General features: G+C 40.5%; 2 protein-coding genes across 2 annotated transcripts; both read right to left on the bottom strand.

Moving 5' to 3' along the window:
* Positions 1-3,612: 3,612 nt before the first annotated feature.
* On the bottom strand, positions 3,613-16,284 carry kpna3 (karyopherin alpha 3 (importin alpha 4)). The gene is made up of 17 exons (XM_034573622.1): positions 15,995-16,284; positions 13,178-13,222; positions 10,800-10,889; positions 9,683-9,712; positions 9,288-9,340; positions 9,102-9,197; positions 7,814-7,899; positions 7,205-7,291; positions 6,943-7,112; positions 6,582-6,626; positions 6,362-6,493; positions 6,111-6,239; positions 5,310-5,414; positions 4,944-5,015; positions 4,537-4,699; positions 4,230-4,324; positions 3,613-4,131 (listed from the first exon to the last, which is right to left on the bottom strand). Exons 1-17 carry the CDS (start codon positions 16,061-16,063, stop codon positions 4,033-4,035), a joined length of 1,566 nt encoding a protein of 521 aa, XP_034429513.1. The 5' UTR covers positions 16,064-16,284; the 3' UTR covers positions 3,613-4,032.
* An 867-nt stretch (positions 16,285-17,151) lies between these two features.
* LOC117754736 (SPRY domain-containing protein 7) lies at positions 17,152-25,361 on the bottom strand. Its single transcript, XM_034573887.1, has 5 exons — positions 25,102-25,361; positions 23,270-23,386; positions 21,646-21,812; positions 20,693-20,795; positions 17,152-18,311 (listed from the first exon to the last, which is right to left on the bottom strand). Exons 1-5 carry the CDS (start codon positions 25,232-25,234, stop codon positions 18,214-18,216), a joined length of 618 nt encoding a protein of 205 aa, XP_034429778.1. The 5' UTR covers positions 25,235-25,361; the 3' UTR covers positions 17,152-18,213.
* Between the last annotated feature and the right edge of the window lie 404 nt (positions 25,362-25,765).

Raw genomic sequence — 25,765 nt, 5'->3', positions numbered from 1 at the left:
AATCAAATAAAAGTACCAAATTAACTTTTCTACTTGAGTAACAGTAAGCATATAAGTATATATGTTATATACATAAAGTATTACAAGTAAAAGTACTTGCCAAGTGTAGCTTTTTCTTTTCTATTTCGGTGGCCCTGAATTACAAATCACAACAAAAACCAACAGCTAATTTTTAAAAAAACTTCAAATATGAAGGAAATGCTGACAAAATCTGTTTTCTTATGTGCCATTATATTTTCTTTTAAAATGACAAACACTGCATCTGTCTGATCTGCGACGATGATCTGTTTTGTGATTGACATTGTGATTTGTACTTCAGGGCTGTCGTACTAATGTAATGGTCCATTACATCATTATGGCTGAGTCATGAGGGCTACAAGACTGGACCACCTGTTATTTATTGAAATAAAAGGGATTCCATAAATTCATCTTCTTATGTTCACTTTTACTTTGGGAAATTGAAATAAATTTACAACAAAGTAAACACAGGGTCTATCATCCCCTTCGAGTCACTGTGTTCAACAACACAAGTTCGGCTAGAGGAAACTATGCCACTTACAAAACAAACGTGTTTGATACACAGTGATCCCATTCCAGGGCTTCACTGTTTCCCAATACTCGGCAGGGATAATACACGTGCCAGCGTGAGTCTGATATTTCTGGGTGAAGGTTTTCACACTCAGCATTCATTTCAAAAACCTCACCTGAACGACGTGGAGAATCCAGGTCCATAAACAGATAATGACCCAGTGACTCCCATCCTATTATCTGTTGCCAACATGTCTCTACTGTAAGGAACAAAGAAAATCTATGGGAGGAGTAAGAGAAATTAAACTTCGGAGCGGAATGGATCCATCCATCCGTCATCTATACCACTTATCCTTGGAGGGTGACTGGGGGAGCTGGATCTGATCCCAGCTGACATTGGGTGAGAGGTGGTGTGCACCCTGGATGGGTCACCAGTGGATCACAGGTCCAACATACAGAGACAAACAACCATTCACCCTCACATTCACACATATGGTTAATGTAAAGTCTCTTATTAACCTAACGCCAATTTGCATGCGTTTGGACTGTGGGAGACAGAAATCTGCCGAAACCGGTCTCTAACCTTCTCTCGAATCCCTGGAATCCATCCTTGTTAAATGTTTGTCCCATTCACACTCATGCAACTTAAAAAAAAAAATCAAATAACAGCTACTGTGTGTGAATCACAACACTTGCAAGCATGGAGGATCCAGTGGCTAAACATCAAGTTTATTTTGGTTAGGATCAGAAACACAGATCATGTCCTGAGGGCGAGATGAGAGGCAATGATATCAAAAATCCCCTGACTGAAATATGGTGATGATCGTTTTTTGTGTTTGAGGGGAGGGAGGGTTGTTGAGAGGGAGAAATGATGCGTTACAATGTTCCATGAATACGACTGGAGGGGAAGCGCTCTCAACAGAAGAGAGCAGCATCAATGGCAAACTCCAACGCCACGGAGGCCACATGTTACCGTAGCCACGTCTCCCATTCTCACCTTGCTCAAAGAATCTTTTTTTTTCTATTCAATAAAACTGAAGTTTTAGTTGAAATGAAAAACAAAAGGCACAATGATTTTCAACTCATTCTTTTCTTTAATATGCACAAGAGTTGAAAGCATCAATGAGCCACCTTAAAGAGAAGAATTCAATCTAAAATTTATAAAAAGATATAAACAATCAGAGGCCAAAACGCTGTCTGTTGCTTTTCTCCTATTATTTTATTTAAAACAACTTTTCATTAGCAAGTAAAAATCTTGCAACAAACATAAGCTTGTATCCAATTCGGATACAAGGCAACGAAATTGTAAATCTTTAAAGTGGCTCGGTCTATTCTGCTAGTTCATGACTGTACACCCTCTCTATAGTTTTGTTCAGTAATAAACAGCTAGTCCCAAAAACAAGCCGGGCTGCTCATAACAACCCCACATAATATTTTAAACCCCAGTGTGACACCCCCCACCCCCTACTCTGACCCCCTCAGTAGTTAGCAGCCATCCAGAGGATCAGAAAGTCTTCGAGACCAGGGCGAGGGTCGGGCGAAGAGTTTGACACCCTCCAACCCGAACCTACGCACCAACTGGGACATGGGACGGTACATTTTTAAACAGCCCGTCACCGCCATGAGGAGAAAAACACAGCTCTGATCCAATTAATCAGCATGTCATCACAATACATATGCAAGTCAAAAATAAAAACAATGAAACAAAGAAATATTGCTTCAACAAAACAAAAACAAAAATCCTCCCCAGCCATCTTTGACAGTAAAGTTATCGTCCATCCAACGACTGTCAGCTGCAGCAGCTTTGTACAGGCTTTATGTAAATATATTCATATATTCATTAGACGGCAAGGAGAGATACACATCACATTTTTGTACAGTTATTCAAATTGAGTGATGACATGTGACCTCTTCTTTGAAAAGTAGTTAGGTATTATAAATGACAGGACCTGTACTCCTTATGCAGGTTTAGTCTTCAGTGAGTATAGGTCCCTCTCTGCAGGCAGACATCAATATGCCTCTCAGACGTGTGCATAAGACTGAAGAAAAGTAAAATGCAAAAACCGACATATGGAAGCTACACAGACTCAACCAGAAGCTGAAACTAAAATATTTCTTTGAAGAGAATACAAATAAAAAAAAAAGAAAAATAAGCTTATGGTCAGATAAACAATTCCGATCGATTTTAGCTCGACGTTTCTTTTTTTCCTTTTCATGTTAAACCCCCCTTCTGAGTTTCACATTACAGGGGAGGCCAGAGCACACAGTTCACCGGGTCAAAGGACGTGACCAAGCTCATGCTGCAGAAATAGATGTCCTGTGGGGGAGATAAACGCTACAGCTGACATGTTTCTTTTCTCTCAAGTCTCTGCGCCTTCATCTAAAAAGGTGCTTCCCCCATGATGGGTATTCACATACCCCTAAAAAATACAGGAACAAAAATAGTGTTGCTCTGCTGAATCAGGAGCAGGCAATTAGCAGGTCGTTGTGTGTGTATTGGAACAAAAAAAAGTATTATGGCATTTTCTTCACATTTTTGATGAATTTTTTTTAAACAAACATTGAGTTTGTTTATTCAACAGGTCACGTTAAAAAAAAGTGACGCCATTGAGTAAGAAGTCCCGTCAGTCTGTTTGCCACGGAGTCCTTGTTTTGCCTTAGAGCCCTTTCGCCCCTCCACCTGCTCCAGGACGCTCCTGGGAGGGCAGTGGGGGTCCATGGATAATCATGGCTTAACTCTGGGATTAACTCTTTAAACTGGGTGAGAGAGTATTGTTGGGGTGCCCGGCTTTCAGGTATCAGTGTGACTAAGTGTGTACTTGAATATTAGTGTGCGTGCACGTGGGTGAATTAACACCAGAGGACAATCCAGGGGAGGGAAAGCACAAAAAATAAACCACAAACAAACAGCAGTATTTCTTCCCCTTAAGTGATATGATGGCTTCTAACAGAAGTATGCACACAGATTCTAGGTGTCCAAAAGTGTGTACATAAATATGTGTGTGTGTGTGTGTGTGTGTGTGTGTGTGTGTGTGTGTGTGTGTGTGTGTGTGTGTGTGTGTGTGTGTGTGTGTGTGTGTGTGTGTGTGTGTGTGTGTAAATGTGCTTTTGTCTTTGTGAGGACTAGACATTTGGCAATTTAAATCTTGCCCCGAAGGCTTTTCACTCCTTCTGCTCTTATTTTTGTGTGATATTTAGAAGCACTGGCAGAGAATCTTAACAATCCTCCTGATGCAGGTTGTCAGATGGTGACGGCGCCTGTCGAGTGACCAGGACTCCTATGATTGGATGCCGTGGTCTGTGAGGGATGACCATTTAAAAGATAAAAGAAAAAAACACCCCGCAGTGCAGAGGTGGGTAAATCCTTCAGTGGTGCGTTTCCATGTTGAAGTTATCCTAAGTAAATCCTTCGGTACCAGGTTGCCAGGTTGGAGGAGGGATGGATGAACGTCTGGGGTGATTACAGAGTACCCGTGCAGCTGGTAGAACCAAACATCGTGGCTTTTAGAAATTGAACTCCTTTGTTTGCATGTTGGAAGCTGGGTCAAAGTTGAAGGTTCCTCCTTGAGTGGTTTCAGGGATCAAGCTGGAATCTTCATCGATCTGAAATGGACAGACGGATCACAGCAGAGTAAGATGTTGACTATGCAGGAAAAATAAATGAAAATTTTGAGGTGTAAAATCACTATTTGTGAACTCACATCATCTCCTGAAAAGTACTGATCAATAATCTCAAAGGCTAGTTTGTAGATATCCTCATTCTCGTGCTGCTGAAGATTCTCTATCTTCTCCAAACCTGTGAAAAACAAAACAAACACACATTTCCCCCTTGTTTAAATCACAGTCAAATTGCTACACTCAAATTACAAATAAGAAGATGTAATTAGAGCCCAATTATCTTCATATTCTAGTCCTGGAAAAATAATCGTCCCCCAACAGAGAACTGAATTGAGAAGAGGATAAAGTGAACTGAAGTAGACTTGTTGAAGAGTAATGCTCGGGACCGACCTCCACACTCCTCGATGATCTCAGCGATGGTGCTGGCTTCGTCTCCTGCCATGATGAGGATGTTCTTGAGGCCGTCCAGGACGACCTGCACCACCTGCGAGTCCTTCACCGACAGCAGGCTACAGAACGGAGGGATGACATTCTGCTCCACCAGGAACTCCACCTACACAAACCCACACATACACACCACATCCATACTTGATTACAACACAGGTACATGGTTACAAATATGGAACTTGAAAAATTGGGATCATTATTTTCTATTGGAATTTTTGAATTTAAAAGACTAAAATACTAGGTATAAGTTTTGCAATATAAATAAAAACACTTGTTTTGATTACAAAAAAAAAAACATTTCTGATATGGCAGCCAACGTATTCAAACAGCAGATTCTGACATTAGCTCACCTGGTCTTTCCTCCCACTGATGGTGAGGTTGCTGATGGCCCACGCTGCCTCTTTCTGAGTGCCAAAGTCACCCTGTAGAGAGACAGGCTGTCACTAAATGTGCACGTAGCAGCATGATGCACAGGCACACAGAGTATCTACACTCTGTTTGCATCCATTTCATTTATCAGCAGTTGTGTTGTGTCTCTGGCGGCAAAACATGGAATGTGTCAATGCAAGTGAAAACACAAAAAAAATAAAATCAATGCCAATATTACTATTTTCCAAATTTAGAGTCTGGTACAATCTATTGAGAAAACTCAACAAAGAGAGGGTAGGATATAGAGATTAAGGAATTTCTTTTATGCTCTTCCACCACAAACAAACCTTAGCCAGTTGGTGAATGATCATAGGAATCAATCCTGCGTCGATCACAGCTTGGACCTGCTGCTGGTTCCCAGCTGTGATGTTGGACAGGAACCAGACTGCCTCCTGCGAACAGACAAATCACAAATTCAAAAACAGCACTATAGCTTCCACGCGTCCATTTTCTTCAATATACAAGTCATTTCTGGATTTGGTGCCAAAACTCTATTTCTCAAGTCTTGAACCAGTATTTCCTGCATAGCTGCATTATCTTAGTATGGATATGTATTAAATAAATCAAGTAAATGTCAGTATCAAAAGGTCTTTATAGTAGAGTTTTGCCATTCACACACACATTCATACACTGGATCTATGTGTAGCACCTGCTCTATCACAGATGACACACACTGCGGGCTCAACTATTAGAATCAATTTGGGGTTCAGTGTCTTCCTAAAGGACACATCCGCACATTGAGTGAAGGATCGACCATCGGCCTTCTGGTTTGTGAGCCACAGTCGCCCGCACACACATATAAGGGTGAAACTGACAAGACAAACTGCATCGAGATATGATTTGAATTCAGTAACTGATACAAGTAATCCACTCCATTGCAAACATGTCTTAATTTATGAGGTGCAGCAATCAATCAGCTTCTGATATATTATACTTCCCGACAGGGAAAACAGGTAGCTCTTGTAAATGCCATGAACTTCAGTGCAGTTTGCACATAGAAGACACATTACTCCTGTTCCAGCATGAAAAATCCACCAGTCTCATAAAAACAAAACACAACATGAATGTTGAGGTTGTGGTTTGTATACCTTGTTGATCTTCTCTTTCGGGTGCGTGAGCAGGTTGGAGAAATGTGAGAGGACGTCACAGTTGAGCACAACCTGTGTCTGCTCATCTGTTCCCGTCACAATATTTCCCACTGCCCTCAGAGCTGCCGTCTGCAGATTTTAAGACAAAGAGAAAAAACGTATTAATTCAGGGAGGATGAAAATTTAAATGTGCAACTCACTGGAGGCACAAGACAAAGCAAATGAATTTGCTTGATTAAACAAAGCCTCACCTGAACTTTCACCTCCTGGTGGCTGAGGAGAGGCACAAGATATGGAACGACTCCAGAGTCAATGACCATCTGGATCTGCTCGTTGCCTCCGTCCGTCAGATAGGACAGAGCCCACACTGTGTCTACGAGGATCTAAACACAGACACACACAATTTATCATACGTCATACAATTAGCAAATGTTAATGACTGAAGAAATCATACCTTACTCAGATACTTACATTTATATCTGTGTGATATATTAGCACACAGAGAGCAGGCAAAATCTGTGGGGAAAGAAAAGTAGGTTGTTGAGTGGGCTGGATGTAGGCAGTGGAATAGACGGATCAGATTAAGGCAAAATCAGGGTAGAGTGAAATAACAAAACCCCCCCCCCAAAAAAAAAATCACAAAGCGCAATAGCTGTCAAAACCAGACTTTAAATGGCACCACAAGAGATTTATATTACAAAGTCCCCTGGGACATGAGGCTGATTTGGCTACTGAAAATCTCTGTGACTCAGCCTGCAGTGACACAGTCATCTGCAAAGCAACACACCCATCTGTCTGGCACAAGAAGGCCTGCACACACAGACACACTCACCTCCTGCACGGTCTCCATGGGTGGTGGTGGATCCTTGTTGCGGCAGAGGTTAACAATGACCCAGGTAACATTGCGGAGGAAGGTAATGGGGATTGATGGGTTGATGAAAGAAAGCAGGGGCTTGACCACTCCAAGGGAGATTACAAAGTCCCTGCACTGTGGGCCATCACCTGAGTAAGCAAAGGCCAGGAGGTCAGCTCTGCAGAGATACTTCCACACCATATATAGACAATCACACTCTCTTCTGTCTGACTATACTTACCTATAATGTTTCCTAAAGCCCATACAGCCTGTTCACAAACATTTTGGTGGGGGGAGTGTAGCAGTCGCAGGAAAAGGGGCACTGCATCTGGACACACAAACATCAACATATCAAAAACTGCCCAAGGGGACTGAGTGCAACTCCAGTGATACGTTCTTTAGCCTCGTCCAGAATACAAAAATATATAATGAGTCAATTAATCAATATAAAATATCATTCACTGGCTGAGATTCACACTTGAATAAAATAAATCATCATGACATTTAAACAAATGTGCCTAAAATAAAATAAGCATCCCATTAGCTAAAAAAGTTAAACTTCAAAGACGTATAATTTACATCTACTTAAATTTAAGAGTACAATCCCTAGTCTATGCAACAGCCAGTTTATCATATGATGACTAATCATGGTTCCCACTCTCCAGTCATGTTTTTATTAGATAACAGAGGATTCTTACTTTGAGACAACCCCATTATCTTAAAAAAAATGACTGTGCCTCAGAGAGAAAAGAAAAACAAATAAATATGCTAGCTTGGCATATTGCAGACGGTGCACAAACACAGACTGGAGGGCTAACGCTGGGCTCGACAGAATGTGGGGTCAACTTACTGGATTTAACCACAGCCTGAGTCTGTGCTGAAGTCCCAGACGCAATGTTGGTCAGAGCCCAAGCTGCTTCAAACTGAAGAGAGGGGCTGCAGGGCAAAGACCAAAAATAAAGATAAAGACATAGAGAAAGCTTGTTTTGATGTTAAATGGAGATTAAATAATGATAAACACTGTAGTGCATATTTCCTAAATTTCCCGCCGAGATTACATGTTTTCCCAGGCGGATTCATGCCCTAAACACCTAATAGACTCCAGCTTTCAGTACTAAAAGGGCTTTTTAGAGCAAAGTACCTCAAACCTATTTTAATCAAAGGCTTGCAGCTCATGAGTTTTTCAGTAACTGGTTTCTTTAAAAAGAGCTTAATAATAAGTTTCACAATCTCTGAAATCCTGGTCAAACAGTCTGTACGGTGGATAGTACATCTGACACCGGATGAGTGGTCTGGATTACAAACTGGGGCTGAGCTCAAAATTATTAAATTATTAAAATGAAATGCAACAGAAAATATTACAAAATCTCACAGTGGCAAGTGGTCTTCACACCACCCACCAGCCAAATGCTAGTACATCATGGCAAAGGGTGGCAAGTCTGTCTAACCCACTGAATATTCCATCATTGAAACAGGTTGTGGTGCTCAATGGGATACAACCAGATAAGGTAGTTGCCTGTAGACAGAGTGGTTTTATCCTCTCTGCCATCAAGAATTCACAGAATTAGCTCAGGGAATATATTCAGTGAGTTCTTGTTCGTGTCAAGTGGCTCTGGTTTTCATGCTGTACATTTCATTGTGATTCTGTGCCTCATTATGTCAAACTGAGCTGACTTGGCCGTCTGCCACGCCACTATAGCAACGTAGTAGACAATTATTTTCTCTTGATGGATGAACATGGATTATACTGCACTGCTGCTTTATGCACAAACTCTAAAATAACAATTGTCCGACATAAGCTCGTGTTCCACATGATGCCATCTGTTGTGGGTTGTCATGGCAAAATCCTCACAACTTCTTCCTTAAATGTTTTTCAACTGCATCTATTCACCACCCCCCCACCCCCACCCCTCCCTTGATGAACACAAGGTCCTGGGAATTGGGGAACTCCATGAGACAGGAATGCTGTTATATTTGGCTTGGCCTGGACTGAGAGGAACAGCCAACTGCCCTGCGTGCCTTCACACACTCACGTGTGGACACAGTAGGACACACACACGCACGCACACAAAGCATCAAATGCGGTAAAGACTCTGTGGAGCAGCATAGTGGCAAACACCAACTGGAAGCAGACTTACTTGTCGTCCCTTTCCAGGCATTTGACTAAAATGGGCAGAATGCCAGACTTTATCAAATCGTCGATGGGAGGGTTTCTGTCACTCGAGAGCAGTTTTCTGACAAAAAGAAGAGGGAGAGAGGGGAAAAAATGTAAGAACTTTGTATATAAAAATAGCTGCGGTCTCTGTGTGTATTTTGTCACTCACCTGGCTGCCTGTACAGCACTGAGCTGTACAGCTGCATTATCACTGGTAGCATTCTATAGAGAGAGAGAGAATGAAGGCCATAATAAATGTTTGAATTTAATAAATAACCAACAACTAAGAAGATACTGCTGGTACATTTGGAAAAGGCTGACACGCGGTATTCCGCAAAGATTTTAGGCACTTGTTTACATTCATATCCATAATGGAGGACTATCAGGGAGGCATCTGATTGGTCTAAAAATGTATTCTTCAGCACGACAATGCCCCCATACATGCAGCCAGAATCATAAAGAACTATCTACAGCAATAAAAAGACCAGCACTGCTGAAAAATATGGTCTGACCCCCACAGAGCCCTGATTGAGCGAGGGGACTCTGAATAGTGTGAACTCTTACCTGTAAAATGGCATCAAGTGTAACATTTTGCTGCAAAGAAAAAGAGGTGAATTAGCATTTCCATCATCATCATCAACAAGAACAACATTAAGAGCTGTGGCTGTGGACACACATGACATCAGCATTAATAAATACTTTCTATCTTACACTGATCAAAACTAATTTAGGGGTGTAGCTGATTTTATATATCCTTTTTGATATAAATTGTACTAACCCAACAAATAAATGTGGATATTTAGAGCTCAGTGGATTTAGGGTGTGGGTTGGATACAAGTTTGACTCATGCAAACTGAAAATAATTTTGCAACACAACAAACTGTAAAATTGCAAGTAACCATACAAAATTACCAGACCCCTTGGCACCACTGTAATTATATAAAAATGCTAAAATCCTTAACAAGTCAGTACAAAGCTTCCCCACTGCATCTTGGTGTCTGAGATGAAAATTAGCAATTGTGCAGCAGAATATAAAAAAGGCTTGCTGGTGATTCAGCGTTCAACTGAAACCGATGAGGGACATTACAATGAGCCACAGTGCCACAGTGAAAACAGCTTCTCTGTTTTCACGGTGACTCTGAATGTCCAATAGGGCAGAAAGAAATTAGCACCAACTTCCAGGCTGCCTCATTTCACTCTCAATATCAAGCGATACTTGGGTGAATATTTTATATTCCATTGACTTTTCTTTACAATTGAAAACCTCATTATAACAAAATCAAGGCTCCCATGAGACTGGCAGTGCTTTTATGCCACATGTCACTGAACTAACACAAAAGAGTTGACAGTAATGTTGTATGAAATGACTCAATTCATTTTTTTGATTTCTCACTCATGTTTCTGAGTTGGTTCCAAATTGGTTTAATCTGTAAGAAAATTACTCATCGTATCATCAAACTACAAAAAGCAGATTATCAGAAATCAATGGCTGTGAGGAATAATACATTTGCCTCCATACATGCAAAACAAGCAGCACAACAGAAGGCTTAGTGCAGTTGCCACAGCAAAGACCTATAATGTCAAAATCTAAAACCACTTCTTAACACACTCCCCACTTAATTTTAACCCTTGTGACCAGTAATCCACACAGTCCAGTCTCACAACAACACACCACACTTACTCCTTTGAAGTCTGAGTCGGCATCAGAGTCGTCCAGACTTTCCTCCTGCGGGACATTTCTCTTCTTCAGTAGATGTTCGTCTCGTTTGATCTGACAAGGGGAAGAGAAGAAGAAAAAAGGAACAGAGAAGCAATGAGGGGAGGAGATGAATGTCTTCATTAATGCATTCATGAATCCAGGCCTACATCAAAAACAATTTATCTTTTAGGAACTTTTACTTTCTGGAGTGACGCCTACATATGTCAAATCCCATTCTAGGTGACCGAGTCTGAGAGATGTGGCTGCAGGCTGCTCAACAAAGCAAACACACACTCCTCTTCTGAAGGACATGGAACCTTCCCACACTGTGCAACCCCCTCCCCCCGTAATGTGTGGGCAGAAAGACCCACACGTCCCATCAATTTACAGGGCAACGTGAGTCAGTGGTAGGAGGAGATTCCCTTGCCCTACATTCCTGTGCACCATACTGATGTGCGTCACTGATGACTAATCAGCTAGTGCAGTGCTTCTTGCAGCTCTGATCCAGCTGAATGGAATGTGCTAGACTTCAGACCACCTCAGCACTCCGCAGCAGTGACACTCTTTTTTTATACCCTGTGACACTGCTCTCCAAACGACTGCTGACGGCCGGGTTGCTCTACATGCTCGTTTATCACCATTCACAGATTTTGAACAAAGTGTGACAGGAGTTTCGTGCATTAGAGTTACCAGTTCAGTTGGCCCTGACGCCAAGTCAGGTGTCTACATGTGAATCTGGTCAGTCATCTAAATGTTAGTTGCCAAGAATGATGTCAGTGTTGATTTTGAACCATGCTGAGCTGCGAAAAACAAATTTTACAGAACAATAACTTGACAAAGGCCTATTTCAATTACTAACAGTTTGTCCAACCCACAATTCCCAGAGCCACGGGGCACCTTCATCTCCCACTACTTACACGGGTATTACCTATTCCATGAGGGAACAGTCTGTTACTTCTTCTTAATTTGGATCTTTGTAGTAAATTATAAGTACTGTGAATGAATTATATGAACTGTGTTAGCTCTATATTTATCGAACTCATCAGGTGTCGTCTACACAGCTAATTCTCATTCACCAACAGCTCTTATGAAGAAATGTCTTCTTAAAACCTACTTTCGCAGTTTTCACCAATGTTGTCTTATCTGGGATTTGTTCTTATGTAAGAACAGAATCTATGCACACAGAAGAGCACTCTTTCGCACACATGAAGTATTTGTGTAAATTAATCAGTTATTGTGTTTTCTTACTTTTAATTCTATAATAACATTTACAATGTACTGTAAAGCACTTTAAGTGGTCATCAAGGACTAGAAAAGGACTATATAAATACAGACCATGTACCATTTAAATATTTGATCATTTTTAGCTTAAAAAAAGAAAGCTAGAAGAAGTTTCAGTGCACATTATAATTTTTTTTAAAACGCATTGAGATTTCGGAGAGGAGAACACACACAGAATATTTGATCTGTACGGCAAAAGATGACACTTTTTAAACACATGAACATACACACTGGTGTTTACATACTAAATGTAACAAATTTAAGAAAATTCTTAAGAATATATTGGTGAAGGAGGCACTATATCCCCTTCTTAGTTTACATGGTGCATGGCGGGACTTGAACAATATATAGACGAAGTAACATTTTGGAACTATTACAAGTCAACTGTATTCAAACATTTAACTTCTTGACTTTTCCCATTATATATTTTTCAGGTCTGAAGACAGTGCAACTTACTCCAATAATGTAAGTGCACGAAAGACAACAGCTTCTTGAGGATCTGCTTCAAGTTGATGACTCACTGTGCCACATCTTCAATTTCTAGCACACTTTTTCTGGTGAGTTTTTTGTCACAATTGCAACAACAAAATGCATTGGTCACTGTCAAAGTGTCCCCTCACAGTGAGTGTCAGTGAATCCTCTATGAAGTATAAAATCATCAACATGCTGAAGTCGAGGTCTAGCTTCTTCTGACTTTCAGCACTTTTTAAGTTCATATCTACAGATTACTGAACACATCTCAGAATCAATATTAAACTGGAGAGGTAAGAGTGAATGCATCAAATTTCTTCAGATATGCATCAAAACATGCAACAGAAACCCATGCAGATGGGTTGATGATGTGGACCCATGAATCCACTCTGATCCTTTGCAAATAACAGCACGGACAGTGCATCATGAAAATCTGATTCACTGCAATCTATATGATCAAGGAACAGCATTGGCGAAACGTAAGATGAAGTCACATTCTGGCATGGACATCGTGCATGAAGGTAGCAGAAGAAATGCATTTAAAACCAAAAAGATGGAGCACTAATGCTTGATGAATGTGTGTGTGGACAGATGCTGGATCTTCTCACCTTTCTCAACTCAACTGTCATCTCATTTCGATGTCTTCTCATAGTCTGAAACACAAAAACAAAGACAGGAAATTAAAAACCCTTTATTTTTTGACATTTGAGAAACATTTTTGAGGAAAAATATAAATACATTCTTTTGCATTGATAACAAAATGGCCTAGTAGGCAAATCACCCCCAAAAAAGCTTTCAAAATAAATTGTTTCCATTTTATTACAGGCTTTACTTCTAAACAACTGATTTTCATGAACTTATACCCATTAGAAAACTGCTAAACCTTATCAGTTCTTGGCAAGTACATGACATTGAAACCACCAACACATTTAACAGTAAGAGTCGGTTCCATGACAAAACTCAAAAACAGCACAAGTGAGGAAAGACATCTCAACTAATCTCTGTATTTGTGTGTCTGCTGGTTTTCCAGCTCATACCGAACAGTTTGAGATGGTCTAACATCTTGTGACTGTTTCAAGAGGTTCATGTTGCCTTCCTAAATAGCCTCTTGCGTAATCTGGGACAGTCATAACTCAGGAGGCTGCAGAGCAGAGTGGTGTCTCCCGACCACAACGAGAACAACAATGCCACTGTATTGACCAAAACACTGTATGACCCTTAACAGACAGCACAACATTGAAGTCTGATTAAAAAGGGAAATCTTTGAACTCAATACACTTCGGTTTGCTTAATTTGACTAATGCTGCTGGTTAATACACTTTAAATAAGAAGCTAAACAAAGTTATGATGAATATACTTACAACAACACGAATAAAATTGCTTAAACCCAGAAAAGCAGAACAGTAGATACTAAAGAATAGAAAACCTGATGAGAAAAAACTAGGCCACATAACACTTGTACAACATTAACAATATCTACATTTTATACGATACACAGGGAAGCAAGAGGATCTTAGCTTTAACAACATGGGGTGTGCAAGGCTTCTTTGGAATTCAAAACTGTTCCTTATGATGTGCGAAACTGTGCCTGACCTAAATAAATAAACCCCAAACTCACATATTTGTTCCTGCTTTAGTCTGAGTCATCCCTTTAGGAAAACTCCAACTTCATACAGGGGTGGCGTAAGAGGAGCCAGGTCAGACATGTAGGATGCTTGAAATAGCATCAGGAATGTACTGAGCAAAGTCTGTCGATGATAGTAGCCATGTGCTTGTCACACTGACTAAGTTTCAAAACAACCACCTATGGGTCATCAATCTGTGCTTTGAGGCAATTCATGGTAGAACTGCGACCAGCACCCGTGTGGATGTTGAGGGGCCATTTTCAGACATACCTTTGTTGGAAGCTTATCTCGGGATTACAAAAAGATCATCAGAGCAACACAGCACAAGTGTGTGTCTTGGCAGGTAGACAAAAAGGGTTGCTGTATAATTTTGCATATATATTATAATACAAACAAGTCTAGATATGTGTTACTTACACCTTTATTTTCCCTTATTCTATGCGTCTAAACAGTCTTTCCAGGGATAGTTCACCCAAAACGAGGTCATGTACACCATGTTTTTAGCCTAAATGTCCGCTATTATCCGGAGGAGGATAACAGAGGACATTTAGGCTAAAAACATGTTGTAAAGGACGCCGTTTCTTGTTGTTTTTTGAGGTTTGAAGAATCTGTCACTATTTACTTCAATTGTATTGGACTTGGCTGCAACGCTGTTTACCCCTGAATCTCCAACAGTGTTTTGTGGACCCTAACACTTCGCCCACCCCTCCATCGGCACAGTGGTGAGTAGATGAGTGAATTTTCATTTTGGGCTGAACCCTCCCTTTAATGAAGGTTCAAGCTTCATTGCTGTGAGCATTACAGACAAATATTGTAACTGAGATTAATAATCACACTTACTAATAGAGGGATGTTGCTATGCTCAGTGTCAGGCTGTAGATTTATCAGGTGGATATGTGTTATACAAGCGGTGCTTTCTAGAATATGTAACCACAGGTATCTTTAACATTTTCGTGATCACAACTCTATGTTTGGAAATATGTCTAAGCTTGACAATTATAGAATTTGAGGCTAAATGTAACCAAATCCATGTAAAACAACCATCTCTCATTGAAGTCTAACCAAACAGCCTTATGGTATCAAGGGGATTTAAATAGTGATATTGTATGTTTATCACATCAAACCCCAGGTGATGGCATCAGCTAACGGTTTAGTGGCTTAGTTAGCGGCTCGGTGTCGCTGCCTCACCTGGTAATACATGCTAGCTGTTTGCTCGTCAACGTTAGCAGGCTAGCAAGGAGGGGCAATGTTTGGTTAAGGTGGATGTGGAGCCACCGTTGAGCTCTACTTTCAACACAATCCGACGTTATTACCACTAACAACCAGTGTGCGTAGCGCTCGCAGGTTAGCATTGTTGCTACTTACAGTTGCCTGGGTGTGGATACACCGTAAATGTCAGGATTAGGGTGCCGGCCGGGGCCCAGCCTCGCCTGCGACCGGCGTCCATCCAACTAGCTAGTTAGCTTCCAGTGACAGCTACACAACCTGCCCGTTAACTCTCCCATTTCCAACAACACAACTGTGATGTAGCTCACTCAACAAACACCAACTAGCGAGGGTTAATATGTCCTGGGTGTTGACCTCACAACTACGAACACAACCGCTTGATTCACCGACAACCAGACAGGCCATTAAGCACTTCTGATGGCGAACTCCTCACGTTAGCTTGCTAGCTGGTTAGCTAGCTAGCGGACAGGCAGCTGCAGCCGGGCTCCACACAACGAGGCCCACAGTCTGTCGCTTTCTGCGTAAAAAAAACAACTCCCGTTACCAACACACGCGTCCAAAATGTCAGCTCACCTCGACATCGCGTCCCTTGTTTTTAAAGCTCTTGATGCGGTGGTTATCCAAGCCGGCGTTTTCTGCCATGGCTGTACGAGGAGGTTTAGCTAGTGCTCTGGCTGTCGGGATCTCCTCAGTGAAAGACGAGGCTCGGCAGCTCCTGTGCTGCTGCTGCTGCTGCTGGAGGAGGAGGAGGAGGCGGAGGAGGAGGCACAGATCGCAGGGGGAGGGGAGGAGTCAATGCAAACCTCCTACACAGGCTGCCCTGGTTTCCACAGCTTCCCCGACGCAGTAATAATAAATTCACCCTCGATTTATTACCTCCCTCCGCCGGCTGAAAACCCTCAAACGTGGAAGTTGCATGTGACGATGACAGCGCTGGACGATGCTCATATCGGCCCATCTCGATAATCATAGCGGTAAATGTCACATTATTAGGGACTTTGAAGTTAGATTTTTACTCCTGAGTAAATGGATGTTGTTTTGCCCTGTTGAAAACATTTTAAACAAACACGTGGTAGATCATTTGTGTGTTAGGGTTACCTAATATGTTGCTCACACAACGCACAAGCAACATATTGATATGTATGGAATCATTGTTTTAATGCTATTGACTAATAGGCACTGTTATAATATTGAATATTATATATGCAACTTACCGCGTGTCCAAATCTATACTGCGCCTACTTGGGCCCTAAACGATATACATGTATACAAGTGGGAAGCTGTTAAGATAAAAGGTTCTCGAGCAATACAAGCCACATTCAGGGAGATTTTGGGAATTAATTAATTGTTTGGTTGGCATCCTGGTTGGTTGGTAAGTTGCCAGGCTGGTTGATTGACTGGCTGGTAGGTCAGTAGGTTGGTTGGCTCGCTGGCTGGTGGGTAGGTTGCCAGGCTGGTTGACTGGCTGGTAGGTCGGTTGGTTGGTTGGCTGGCTGGTTGCCAGGCTGGATAATTGATGGACTGGATGGTGGGTTGGTTGGCTGGCTGGTTGATAGGTTGCCAGGCTGGTACATTGAGTGGCTGGTTGGGTTAGGTGGGTTGGCTGGCTGGGTGGTTTGTAGGTAGTTGAAAATTATATTGAGATGATTATTGATATTGATTTATTGCCCAGCACTAGAAAATTATCAGCAATTTAACTATAACTAAAGAAACCACCAGGATTCGATAAATGTTGCTTCCAGACACAAAAGTTTATTGAATCAACAATATTTGGATTTGCTTGTACAATATAGCATCAATAGTGCAAACAAAGACAAGCATTTGAAATATACAACCGTCACACTTCAGCAAAGAATATGCAATGCCAATACAACACGACAGATTGACATTTTTAAACCACATATCTTTACTTAGAGACGGCCAGCACCGGACTCAGGGAATATTTTGATATTTAGAACAAATACTCCATTAAAAACATTTCAGGATGAGGCCAGTGTGGGGGGGGGGGGGGGGGAGACAGTAAAGGGCTGTTCATAGATTTGATTAGCACCGTCACCTCAGCATACCTCAGAGAAAAGTCAACCTCAAGACACTGAAATGTGCGCTGTTTCAAAATGCAGTTAGGATTTTAAACCCATGCCTTTTGGGGCAACTCAAATTGAAATAATGCTGCAGTGTCTCTACTTTGAATTGTATTTTTACATAAAGAAGGCAGCAAACATGTAAATGGGACATATTTGATGAGTCAGTACTGGCAGCTGTACCTCAACAAGGTCACAAACTCTTGATGGTCAAAATATTTACATCATCTGTCAAACTAATGAAACATATCACTTTGATCTGTGATTCAAATAAATAAATATAAATACAGAGCGCATGCTGAGATGTCAGTTTGGTATTTAGGGGGAAACATGACTATAAAGCAACGGCAATCCAACATGGCTTCTGATTCTGGCATCTACAGACACAGCGGATGTAAGCAGCAGCTGAACGTGTTTCAGTTCATACACAGTGTGATTAGGGTTGACACAGGCTAATGATTTGATTGAAGAATTTTCACATCAGCATAGACTCAAACAGCCAATCACAGCTGACCAATTATCAGAAATCCTGCACTTCTTCAAGGATACTCAAACATAAATCCAGAGCAGCAGTAGAGACTAGTATAATCAAGGGAAACAAAAAAAAAGCCACATAAAGCGATAACATTCAATTAAGGTCAAACTGTAGTGCCACGGAGGTTGCTATGAGATACAGAGGAGGTAAAGTGGGGTCGAGGCTGAAGTGCTCCTTCAGAAGATTTGTTGTTCGAAGAGGATCTTCTCAAATCCTTGTGGCGGTGTGTGATAGAAGTCACTAAACTGGCAGTCTAAGATGGCGCTGTCGTCCACTGCAACAACAAAGGGGAGAGCACAAGCTTAAAACATTGTTTACATTGATCCTTTAAATTAACCTTTGAAGCCAATTCTTGTTGAGCCCAAATTGAAAACAGAAACAAAAAGTCAAAACCAAACATCTTTAATGTGGAAAACAACAAACAAAGCTTTTCTTATTCAAACTAATGCAAAAGAAGTGCGTAGAAGGACCACACAGATGATATCTGAGGAAATGGTCTTTAAATTGAATGCTTAATTACCAGAGGTGTGGACATTTCTCGATTCTTAGATGCAGCGCGATGCGGTCTTGGACGACTCTGCATCGATGCAGTGACTGAACATAATCGATTCATGTTTTCCGCTATGTTCATTGTTTTAGTGATGGGCCGCCACTGCATAATTATAACCACCGCTGCTTCACGATCAGGACATACGCCCATTAAAGATCTGGTCGTCCTGTGTCAGAGTTCCTGCGCTCACTTTACACTTTAACAATAAACACCATCACTGATCACAAATGATTAGGTCACGTACAGTGCTGACGTTTGCTTTGTGTTTGTTTGAGTCGCTCTAGAGTTTATGAAACACATGTAAGGTTACGTGATGAGCACAGGCAGGACATCATTGTTAAAGTGAGCGGAACGATACAGGAGTCATGATCCACCATCATCGATAAATAATGAAATAAATGATTATCAGTTTGTGTGAAGAGTAACAGGGACGAACAGACGGACACAAACACAGACACACTCCTGCAGACATAAGAGTTCCTCCCGCAGATTAGGACGCAACGCTGCGTTTTAACTTCTTTGTTGCAGAAGAAGCGACGCCCCGTTTATCCATTAAAGATAAATATGAAATCAGCAGGTTTTCATAAAGATCAGTTCTAAGTGTGAGCGATTAGAAAACATCAGAGGAGCAGAGTCACTTGTTGACCTGCGAACTAATGCACCTCAGTGCAGTGGCGCTGCTAGGGGGGGGCCAGGTGGGGCCATCTTGATGCAGTAAAGGCTGTAATCAGAGTTGGCCCTTTTGAGCCTTAGGTGCAGCACACAAGTCTTAACTGAATGAATGTCAAATCAGGGTCGAGAGCACTGATCACTGTCATGCACTTACTGTTGTAGTCTGATTTTTGAATTGAAAACCTTATTTTGTAAATGACAGCACAATTTTAAAAACAGTTACTGTCGATAATACTTTTTATGCGCTTTCTAAATAAAATGAGATTTCATGTTGGTCTGACTGATTTTATTAACGATGAAAAAGAAGCCATGTGCAGTAATATAGAAAATTGTGGATGTGATACATTGTAATGCATCGTTGTGAATCGAACCTCTATTAATTACTGTGATTAATCCATTTTTATAGGAATGTTTTTTCTGAAGATTTTTGACATGTCACAGTAGGAAAAAGGGGGTAAATAATGATTGCTAAAACTTAATTTAGCTGCATCAGACACTTGAAGAGAACAGTGCCACATTATTTGTCACCTGGGCAAGAGGGAATGTCTGATGTGAAAAAGGCCGGCGGTTTCAAAGATTCAAATGAATAGTGGTGTTTAGATAGGCATACAGTCGTTCAGTTTATGTAAATGCTTCTTAGGAAATAGTGCTGTCATAATTCTACCAAAGCTTATCTTGCCCTTTGAACATAAATTATATTATTGTAAATACATAGCAACGCATTCAGCATGACTCTGATAAAAATGATATATTCTGTAGCTCAGAAATACTTGTTTGCACAAGATTTGTTTTTCTAATTTCTTTTCTCTGTATTGCTGAATATCACCACTAAATATCAAAAACTTGAATAAATCACAGTTGACAAATAAGAAAATAAAGAAAATATACTTTGTGTATCTAATGACCTAAACTGACCAGTGCTATGTAAAAATGTATAAATACAGCCCCCTTGTGGAATAAAAGTGCAATGCTATAATATCATTTATGACAAGGCAGTTTAAACTGTCCATAACATTTACAAAACTTAAGTTTCAATGCTAAGACAGTTTGTCAGAAATTATCCCCACCGTTCCAAAATCTCCTTGAACATAAAATTTAAGGAACTTTCAAAGACTCCCCAGGCCCAATTACCTCCAATTCAAAGAAGCCCAAAGCCACGTGTGCACATAAACAGACAGTGAAACCTTGCCTATTTAATATTGTTAATTAAAATATATATCGTAAGAACTTCAAATCACTATTTTTGCACAGAATATATCAATTTTATAACTTTAAATTACCCATGTGAATTTTTCTAAAACTTTCTAGGGCTTGATTATTTTTCTCAAATTAAAACTTTCAAGGATATTGATGAGCTGTAGGAAGAGAGTGTATCCCAAGTCTAACAAACCTTGGTTAACTAGTCAGTATATCAAGCCAACAATTAAACTTACCATAAACAATTGGGTACACAGTGCCTCGGATCCCAGAGGCAGGACAATGCATGTTCTTTCCATTCAGATATAAATTCAGCTCCACGTGGTCGTATGTGATGCCCTGAGGCAAATAAACAATAATGGAGTTAAACACAGACATTTTACATGCGGATATAATCACATTTGAAAATGGTTTGATGCATCAAAACGGAACCCTTTACATGTGAAACCTGGTTATTCAATAAATGTCATTAGTAAAGTGGTGGTGGTTGTGGGTCTCTCTAACACAGCTCACACAAATACAACACTGCCAATGAAGGACTTAGGAGTTGTTAAACGTATATGGAAATGTTAAATCTAGAGTAGCTTGCTTACATTTAAAGGGTTTTATTGGAATGAAACTGATCAAACTGATGGCAAATAGCAATTTGGTTTGAATGTGACAAACTACAGAAGGCAATGCAGACCACATTAGACCATGCATTACAATGTGACTGTTGCTGTCAGCCAGCTGCCTTAGGTGAACAAAAAAAAAAAAAAAAAAAAATTCTACTGTGGGTCTTGTGAGACCTGCAGGGCAATCTGCTCCAGCAGGCTTCTAACACATGATTACTCTGTACAGTTTGAGTAGGGTCTTGTAAATAAACACAAGCTGAGGTCACATGATTGTTGGAAGACCATGAGATAGCTCAACATGTCCTAGACAAGACTGATAAAAATAAATCTCAGCAAGCATTAGTGCAGCACTTTTACTCTGCACAGAACGGCTTCAGACAACACATACTTTATCTTTGGAATCCAGATCTGTATGCCTGATTTCAGTTCATTAGTAATTTGACTATATATCCATCTCTTTATATAGATTTTATTTATTTGAAAAGATGCAGACTCACATTAAAATTAAGTTCTTCCTTTTAAGATTTACAAGCAAATGGAAAATTCCGGATCAATTAAATAAACTGCGCACTTACAATAATGTCACCTTCCTGGGGAAGGCTATTTGCAGGCAGGCGATTCTTCTCTTCATTATTGTGGTACACAGAGCCATCATGCCTCAGGACAAGGCTGTTTGTGTCTCTGCCCAAAGGCACTTGATTAAGATTCACCTTCTGCGTGGCCACACCAACTCCCCACACACCTACACAAGAAAGCACAACAACAAAGTACCTGCTATTTAAAACAAACAAAATACAGTATAAAATGCATTCAGATTTATGACAAAGATCAACTGCAATAAAACCAGTGGTTGAGACTCACCTGCATGGCATATTCACAACTACATGTTTAGTAAAATCAGTCTGGGACTAGTGTGAAGCTGCATGAGGGTAGCATTGCTTAACATCTTACAGTGGCAAGATAAAGAATGACCCCCATGTAGTTAGCTTTTTTTCAGAACCCATATTGTGCTTCTTGTATTTTTCCCTTTCCTTTAGAGTGACCTATAGCTTTATGCATGTAAAAGGTCTGGTAAATTACAAAGACCAAAAGCTGCAGAAAGGGTCGCTCACTCCCAATGAAACAACGCATTTTAATTTTTCACCGTAAAGCATCTATGCTACCAGTTAATATGTAACGTGTTGGCTTACTGGCCAGTTTGGCTCGAAGTGTTATGGCAGAACAGTCGCCATTGTTACCATTACTCTAGCGGTGTCTACAGTTGTTCAGGAAGCCTCTGGGTAAGGTGAGTGACATTTCAGATGCACTCTAAGCAGCTAACCACAAGACTGGGCCAGCTGACCAATTACTGGGCTTTGTAGGAGAAAGGCCAAGGGCTAAAAGAACATGTTTCTGACCAAAGGAGAAAAGAAGAATGTGCAGTATGAGACAAATAATGCGTATTTTGAACAACATGTAAACCTATTCTAGTAGACCCACAAATGAAAACAGTACTAAATCATCTAGATGTATTTATATTGTTTTTCAAAGAGTGGGTAGATTAATATCAAATCAAATTATTTCATAACCATTTACAGCTTTCTGAAAATCAATCATTCTTGATCAGAAATCCTGCGAAATCCACTTGAGCAGAAGCTTCTTGTGAAACACAAATTCAAATTGTTTGAGTGTAGTTATGAGTCAAAGAAACTCTCACACACACTTCATTGACTGGACTGGTTTCCTAACTACTGACTCAAATAAGCTTTAGTTGTCATTAGCTTCAGGGTCCACATACTTTTTCCACCTCACACTGTGAATGTTTGAATGATGTAATGGGTATGGACCAGAACATCAGAATGGTTTGTCTTATTAGTTAAAACAGATGGTCTTTTTTTATAAATATAACAGGAAAGTAAATCTCACCTTATGTTATAACAAAGTTATACACAACTGGAGATATTACAATGGGTTTAAGTACATTTTCTAGCCACTGTATATGGAAGAAATAAAATGTCTCATGGTTTAAGACGCTGTTGTATGTGAACAGAATTCCATCAGTGCGCATGCAGTCACAAGATTGTGTATCTACCAGGCACTAGCGTGTCAGAATTAATAATAACCACGAGGAATGCACTAGAAGATGGCGGTCTTGAAGGGAAAGAAAAGTAGGAGAGTAATGGAAAGAGGGGGATCGTCAACGAAAAGCCAAACACCTACCAGTGGACTGAATCTTGAACTCAAAGTAACTTTTGTTCTGGTGCAAAGGAGCATTGGCCAGACAGCCTCCAGTGCCACATATCCTCCGACCACTCTTTACAATGACAACATCTGTGCCTGGAAGAAGAAAAAAAGAAGCAAAAATACATTTAGATGCAACAAGCCACTGTGTTCAATGCCAACGGCTTTTTGAGTTATTCAGTTGTCTAATCTATAAAATGTCTGCCAATAAAAGTCCCAATCACATTTTCTCAGAGCCCATAATGACTAATGCTTTGTCCAATCAACCCCCCAAAGATAAGAATTGTACAATCATATCGAACTGGTGAAAAACAGTAAATCTGACGAGCTGGAACCAAAATGTTTGGGATATTTGCTGAATACATGACTGAGTTTTTAGGAGAAGTATTTATTTATTCTCTTGCACAAGCCCTTATTTACCTTGTAGTCATGTATAAAAGTATATGTAGATAAAACATTTTATATACCATGTTTCTGTATAAGAGGGTCTTTGTGACTATGCAGTGTCTTTTCTGGATGTGCCTTCATATATGTAAACAAAGAAAATCAATAAACAAATGACATCCTACATAATTTACAACTTTTGTGTCTGTTGGTTAATCTGCTGATTAACTAAGTATTACACCAACTGTTATATATATATAAAATAAATTAAAAGACCAGATATATCTCTGGGTAAAAAGGGCAGGTCGGTTATGACGATAAGCACTTGATTATAAAAGTAAACCTTTCAGTTGCATTTCTATGGAAGCGTATTCCATTCACTTGAGGAAAAACATCAGCTCTGTCGGTCTGAATTACCCAGAAATCAAATTTCAATATCCGAGACGCTCTCATTTAGCCTACTTGGAGGGTTGTGAGGCAAACATCTCAACCTTATGCAGTTTGATCAGCTTTTATTTTAGATTTAATCTGAGACATTGGGAGACGCTTCAGTCATAAAAGTAATATAGACAGCACTGTTGCTTCAGTTGGTTGGCTTAGCACAGGCGCCTCGGGACTTGTTCAGACACAAAGAACAAGGATTTTGAGATATCTTGTTCATTCAGAAAATCCGAGCAGATAAATCCAGTCTTGTCCAAACTTATGAAAACCTTTTCAGTGAAATACTATCCAAGTAAAACATACTTGTCAGTTTTGCTTGGTATTAATTCTCTTTTATGTTTGACCAACACTGTGCAGGATAAAGGTTTCTTTGTTTACCATTATTTGGGGTTTATTAAATATAAGCACAGACATGATTTTTTGTGACATCAAAACAAATTTGGATACTAACTTACACAAGTGTGATGTGGACACCTGACTCCTCCACTACACAGTCATCGAGAATTGGCTTTTCAGATTACAGTGGCTGTAGTTTCCAAGAGTAAGAAAACACAACGTACATATCTTCGTAGATTCAACTATTTTATACAGAAAGCATATGGGTCTTTGAGACTGCACGTGTCTCAAAACGATTACAGATGGGATCTTTAAAGTTTAGCTGTCAGAAAATGGGGAATTTTAATCCTAGCAGCCATTACTGTGGATAGTTGCAAGATATTTGAGATTATGAGTTTCCCTGATTATTAGGGTTGCAATGTTAATCCGCGTGGCGTGTAATAGAGTAGAATCGTATAGAACGTATACACAGACGGAGAGAGTTAAAACACGCAACTGTAGCCACCTTATACCAAACTAAACATTTTACATCGTAGCTAGCTACCTAATGCTAACGGAAGTAGCAAATCATCGTCACACTGTCAGACACAGTAGACGAGTTATGAAACTAACCGTACAACATTGTGAGAGTTACAGACAGACTCACGTACCCATGTGGTGAGTATCTAACTGAACCGTGGGCATTTCTTTCAGAGCAATGTGGCCCGAGCCGCCATCTCCGCAGCAGCCAAGACAACACGTAAACATCGCTGCCATCCTTGCACTGATACCTCGGCTGCACATCCGGTCGCAGCATGGAGCCAAAGAGCGTCCGGTCTTAACGCCAAACGTCACGTCGACACGCAACAGCGACACGCCGCGGCAGAGGGCGGCGCTGCATAAGCCCCAGCCACACAACTGTATCCAATCACAGCGGCTAAGATAGGCAGTTGCTCCTGATGGCATGGAAACAAGGGAAGAAAATCAAGGTCAAAAATTTCCCACACGTGACTAAGTAACTATTGGATATCGAAGTTACATAACCACAAGTGAACAGAAAGTGAGTTTTGTTGGTGGGCAAGTGTCAAGTGTGTGGTGGTGGTGGATACGTGATGGAGTGATGATTCTGATTCATATCGGGAGGAAGAGGATCCTCAAAGTTGCTTTGAAGTGACTGAAACATCAAAAGGGCTGCTTTGACAACGTTTGCCTCATTTTCTGTTCACTGATGTTGACCAAATAATCTGACCCTTGTGCTTTCAGTGCAAATTAGCATCAGAGTTTTGTATATCAGCCGATGCAGCCAGGTGATCATGTTGGCTGTTTACATGTGCA

This window comes from Hippoglossus hippoglossus, chromosome 21 (assembly GCF_009819705.1).
Source record: "Hippoglossus hippoglossus isolate fHipHip1 chromosome 21, fHipHip1.pri, whole genome shotgun sequence".
NCBI lineage: Eukaryota > Metazoa > Chordata > Actinopteri > Pleuronectiformes > Pleuronectidae > Hippoglossus > Hippoglossus hippoglossus.
Note: the sequence above shows the minus strand (reverse complement) of the source record. Positions and strands in the feature narration are given on the sequence as shown.

Excerpts from the sequence above, each read along its gene's own strand:
- kpna3 (XM_034573622.1), bottom strand. The coding sequence starts at position 16,063 with ATGGCAGAAAACGCCGGCTTGGATAACCACCGCATCAAGAGCTTTAAA. Across the intron at positions 7,292-7,813 it reads TCAGGCTGTGGTTAAATCCA|ATGCAGTGCCCCTTTTCCTG; the intron begins GTAAGTTGACCC and ends TTGTGTGTCCAG. Across the intron at positions 6,240-6,361 it reads ACCAGGAGGTGAAAGTTCAG|ACGGCAGCTCTGAGGGCAGT; the intron begins GTGAGGCTTTGT and ends TAAAATCTGCAG.
- LOC117754736 (XM_034573887.1), bottom strand. The coding sequence starts at position 25,234 with ATGTGCAGCCGAGGTATCAGTGCAAGGATGGCAGCGATGTTTACGTGT. Across the intron at positions 23,387-25,101 it reads GTTAGATACTCACCACATGG|GCACAGATGTTGTCATTGTA; the intron begins GTACGTGAGTCT and ends TTCTTCTTCCAG. Across the intron at positions 20,796-21,645 it reads CCCAGGAAGGTGACATTATT|GGCATCACATACGACCACGT; the intron begins GTAAGTGCGCAG and ends TATTTGCCTCAG.